This window comes from Benincasa hispida, chromosome 7 (genome assembly GCF_027475165.1).
Source record: "Benincasa hispida cultivar pf3 chromosome 7, pf3_genome.v1.1, whole genome shotgun sequence".
NCBI lineage: Eukaryota > Viridiplantae > Streptophyta > Magnoliopsida > Cucurbitales > Cucurbitaceae > Benincasa > Benincasa hispida.
The window spans coordinates 25,403,250-25,408,114 of NC_143484.1; the positions used below are offsets into that span (position 1 = coordinate 25,403,250).

General features: G+C 35.5%; 1 protein-coding gene across 5 annotated transcripts; it reads left to right on the plus strand.

Moving 5' to 3' along the window:
- On the plus strand, positions 1-4,434 carry LOC120082024 (Clathrin adaptor complex small chain family protein). Of its 5 annotated transcripts, none has more exons than XM_039037235.2 (9): positions 36-557; positions 1,631-1,753; positions 1,854-1,983; positions 2,068-2,110; positions 2,211-2,272; positions 2,545-2,641; positions 3,072-3,142; positions 3,635-3,726; positions 3,825-4,434. In XM_039037235.2, exons 3-9 carry the CDS (start codon positions 1,915-1,917, stop codon positions 3,886-3,888), a joined length of 498 nt encoding a protein of 165 aa, XP_038893163.1. In that variant the 5' UTR covers positions 36-557; positions 1,631-1,753; positions 1,854-1,914; the 3' UTR covers positions 3,889-4,434. The 5 variants fall into 5 exon arrangements, with proteins under 5 accessions (XP_038893159.1, XP_038893161.1, XP_038893163.1 ...); XM_039037234.2 differs by having other exon boundaries at positions 47-557; positions 1,848-1,983; XM_090315664.1 differs by lacking the exon at positions 36-557 and adding an exon at positions 748-831.
- The last annotated feature ends 431 nt before the right edge of the window (positions 4,435-4,865 follow it).

Consider the following 4,865-nt stretch of genomic DNA (forward strand, 5'->3'; position numbering starts at 1 on the left):
TGAAAATGCTAATCAATTTCTTTTTTTAAAAAAGAAAAAAGAGTTTAATCTATCAAATAATCCTAAACTCCCTCATCCTCACGCCGTCGACCCCCTCCCCTCTCTCTGCTTGGATTTTCCCCCGGCGGTGACTTAACTGCAAAGACCCACGAATCAGCGGCGCTTGGACGGTTCCAGCGGTACCGGCAAAATCCTATCCACGTGGTGACTGTGTTATCTTCATCGGTGCACTCTTCGACGGCGTCTACTTCCGCAACGATGTGTGGCGGCACATGCGAATGCTACACCACCGGCGGTTTCCGGCGACTCCGCGAACACCACATCCAACTGCTGTAGGTGACCTTGCGTGCCACGGGGACGTGGTTCTCAACGGTGTCGTGAACAAAAACCCATGAACAAGCGGTGATGTTGTCATTGAAGTAAGTCTTCGGTGGTTATAACACTTGGATTGGCCTCAAATCCGATTACCAATTACGTTTAGAGTTCAGATCTACAAGTTTAGACACTTCCGGACGGCAACCAGTGAAGATCATAGCCTTTTTGGTTAGGTTCAAGAGGTATTAACGTGCTTTGAACCCTTTCCGACTCGATTAAAGTATTTAATATCCGTCTTTAATATGTAGAACTAATTTTGGACTAATTCAGAATGGTCGATTCAGGTTTATGTTGAATTTTGGTAAAAATATCTCTCATGAACACTCTCTCAGTTTCGATTAGGGTTTCAGGCTGGTTCTAAACTATAAACAATGTCTTTATTCTTTAGGCTTGTAGGAAATGATGTTCGTTCAAGGGATTATATTTTGGATTAATTTTTGTAGGCTCTTGATGGAGGTAATTAGTTTTTACATCCCTTTCAAAATATAAATTTTGATAAAATTATGTTTTGACTAAAGCGATTTAACAAATGTTTGAAAGTATGCTTGATATGATTTGAAATTGAATGAAAGTGTTTTGATCGATTTCAAATTGAAAATAAGTCTGTTTGGTTTTGTTACTTTTGAAAAATTATTATTAAGTTTGTATTTATTTATTTGATGAATTTTTATGAAAATTGATATTTGAAACTATGTGTTTTCTTTTGAACTTATTTTGTGGGAAGACACCTTATAGTGGTTTGGCAGTCTTTTGGAATGAAGCTTTAGTGTGTGTTGCACTCATGTGGCCTCATACTTAAGTAATTGCATTGAATGTTCTCGAATTGACATATAGGATTAAATGAATGATTGATTGGTGTTACCACTGCGAAACTACATATATCTTGGCAACTCTAATTATGCATCTTTCCCACTACATTAAATGAAAGTTCTGTTCAATGAAAAGTATCGATGGATTGGAAGTTCTATTGAAAATCCATTCGAAAGTTTTGTTTTATTAAAAGTATTGGAAGTTTTGTTGTTGTGAAAGCCTATTTAGAAGTTTTAGTTTGAAATGTTTGATTTTGAAAGCCTAATTTATTAAAAGATTTTGGTTTTGAGACCACTGTTTGTAACAAAGTTTTAACTGAAAATTTTGCTTGAGTTTGTATGTTTAATTGTTTTGAAAGAAAATGGATTTCAAAACTTGATATGAGGATTGCTTATTGAATGTTTTTGTACTCATTTTTGCTTCTCTGAAATGCTTTCAAATGAAGGATCAAATGAAAGTTCTGAAAGAAGTGAAGTTTGAAGTTCTTGCCCAAGACATCGAAACATTTTGTAGGATTTGATAGTTTACCTTATAAATCTTTTGTAAGAAATTGTTTCCACCGAACTGTGTAAGTTGTTATAATTTCTAATTGTTATGTTTTATGCATTATTGTTTGATAATAGTTGTATTGAAAAGTATGGGCTTTGACACAATTTTTTTAGATCCAGACGGTAAAAAACGTGCGATTGAGTGCTATAACCAACTGGAGTGCTCAGGGCCCGTACCACCATGATACGGGCAGTGATAGTGATGAATACTCAGGGCAAGCCTCGGTTTGCTAAGTTCTACAATTTTCAGGTTCCTTTCTGGGATTTATGTTGATTTTTCTGTAGTTTTTGTGACGTTTCTATCAACTGATCTGTCTGTTGATCTTGAATTCAGCCTGTAGAGAAGCAGCAGGAACTCATTCGCAGCGTCTATGGAGGTTGGCAATTCTATATTTTGATTAGATTTTTGCAAACTACTAAAATATCTTTTAACCTGTATCTCTATTCTGATTTCTTTTGTTTCTTGGTGTGGTACAGTACTTTGCAGTCGAGCTGAGAACGTCAGCAATTTTGTGGAGGCTGAGTCCATATTCGGTCCAGTAATATTTCCTCGTCCAGCAATTTCCTTCTAGTACCATGTTTAGGATGTACTTGAATTGAGAAGCTAGAAATTTGTCAAAAATGAATGTTGGTTGGCTTTATTGAACCAGCTGTGCAATTATAGACTGGCTTAGCCTAGCTGATTAGTGGGACTGGCTAATGCTAATGAGTAATGCCAGATAAATTTAGTTTATGTGACTTCTTTGATCAGAATTACTTCAACTTTGCCTTCACATGAACCGTGTGGATTAGTTGTTTCTTTCTGTTGTAGGACTCGCGTCTTGTTTACAAACACTTTGCAACCCTTTATTTCGTGCTTGTCTTCAACAGTTCTGAGAATGAGCTTGCCATGCTTGACCTGATACAAGGTACTTCCAATATAATATGTGATGAATTAGCGATCACTAAATTATTTTTTATGCAAATATTATTTACATGCTTATAAGGCGTCTATGAGGACTTTTGTGCTCCTTGGTACCTCAAGTTTTAAACTGGACGGTATTTGTTGTGTTTAGGCATTCTTTAGTACATAATTATCATAAGTGCAAGGAATGGTGAAACGTGTGGGCTTAGAATTCTCTTACTGAAAAGGCCTGAATAATTGCATAACTAAAAGAGGATTGAATTGAACCAACTAGAAGTTGAAGCATCAAAATTTCTTATTTGAATACATTTGAATGTTAGAACTTCAGAAGTTTGTTGTTATAAACTTTTAGGTATGTGGTGCAATGATAAGATTAGTTTTGTTGTCTTGTATTATTCCCTTAATTGATGGATGATTCGGCCCTACTTTGTCAGTTTTTGTAGAAACATTGGACAAGTGCTTCAAAAATGTATGCGAGCTTGACTTAGTTTTCAACTACAGCAAGGTCAGCTCTCTCTCTCTCTCTCAAATAACACATAAATGTACACAGTGCGCGCGCAGACAATGCCAAAGAGTTTCAAAACAAGTTATGCGCACACAATGCCACAGAGTTTCAAAACCAGTTAACTCCTTTGTTTCTATCTCAAGTTTGTTTCCAAAATAGCAAGTGCACTCTGTTTTATTTTTAGAGGGAAAAATACTTCGTTGATAAAATGAAAAGAGACTAATACTAAAAACCACGATATCAAAAAACAAAGGAGAATAAGAAGATAATAGAGATAATACAAAACTTAAACAGAAAAAATAAAAGCATTCTAAGAATAATGACCAAAAGGCTTGAATGAAGAACAGCACGTAGAGGCTAGAAAACGAGCAAAACCCAAGTGCACTCTGTTGATGAAATAACCACTGTTTGGTTGGAAGTAGTACATGATTCTCTATTCATTAATCAAAATATTTAAACTAGAATTTAATAAGAATAAAAAATTTCATGCAGATGCATACTATTTTGGATGAAATTATTTCTGGTGGCCAAGTGCTAGAGACCAGTTCTTCTGGAGTGATGAAGGCTGTTGAAGAAATATCCAAGTGCTCTCTCTTTCCCTCTCTCTCTTATCCAAAAACCTATTATTACTTTGTGATTTAAGGATTTAATACGCGTTCATGTTGTTGGATTTGCATGGCAGGCTAGAAACAGCCTCAAATTCTATCAACTTTGTCTCGAAAACAGTTTCTGGTTGGCGGGGTTGAGTTTGTTGTTTTAAGCGAGCTGGCTACACGATTCAGAAGGATTCTTTTGATGCTATGCCTTCAAAATTTTGGTAGATCTGTTATTGATTTTGACTAATTAAGTGGATAGGCAATTCACCAAGCTATCTGACTCGAGGACAACACATTTGCATCGTTAATCGACAGATTTCAGATGCCTGCAGGGTAGAGTCACTTATCTCGAGCATGGTTCTTAATGGTTCTTAATGGTTCTTAATGGCCATGCTCACGAGCATCTGCTTGATCTTATTTTGAAGACTACTTTGCTTCACCTGGATTTTGATTCTATTTACAATTGATGAAATGCAGTTTCTCAAAATATATTGAGACCTGTGTTGCCAGGGTATGATCCAGTAGGTCATATATTCCTAGATCTTTTTATCTTAATTCTTATCGGTATCCCTTTAAGATGATGTCTCTTTAATTGGGGCACTATTCTTGGATTGAATTTTTTTAGAATCGAATGTTTGTTTGGACTTTATGAACTTTGATATTATATTAGATAAATATGATCCATTTCAAAATCAATTGAGAATGAAAGGAGTATCTCATGTTTGTGAGGTCTTCCATCTTTTTAATGTGGATCTTTAACACAAGAGTGTAACGTAGGTACGATCACACCGACACTAATGTATTGGATTTCATTGAACTCCACAGTTAAGCATGTTTTGTTGAGAGTAGTACTAAGTTGGATGACTACTTAAGAAGTTTTTCGTGTTGCATCCCCTTTTATTTATTTATTTCCAAAAACACAAGAGTATGATTTGGTGCCCTCATGACACCACTTCGATGATGCTACCCATTACTATTTTATTGGTGTCCTGGGATTTGACTTGCAATAGATGGAATAGATTTTTGGTTAAATTATAAAATTGGTCCTTATGATTTGAGAAAAGTTGGAATTTAGTGTCTTTGGTTTTAAAAGTGAGAATTTAGTTCTTATGGTTTGATAAAACCTT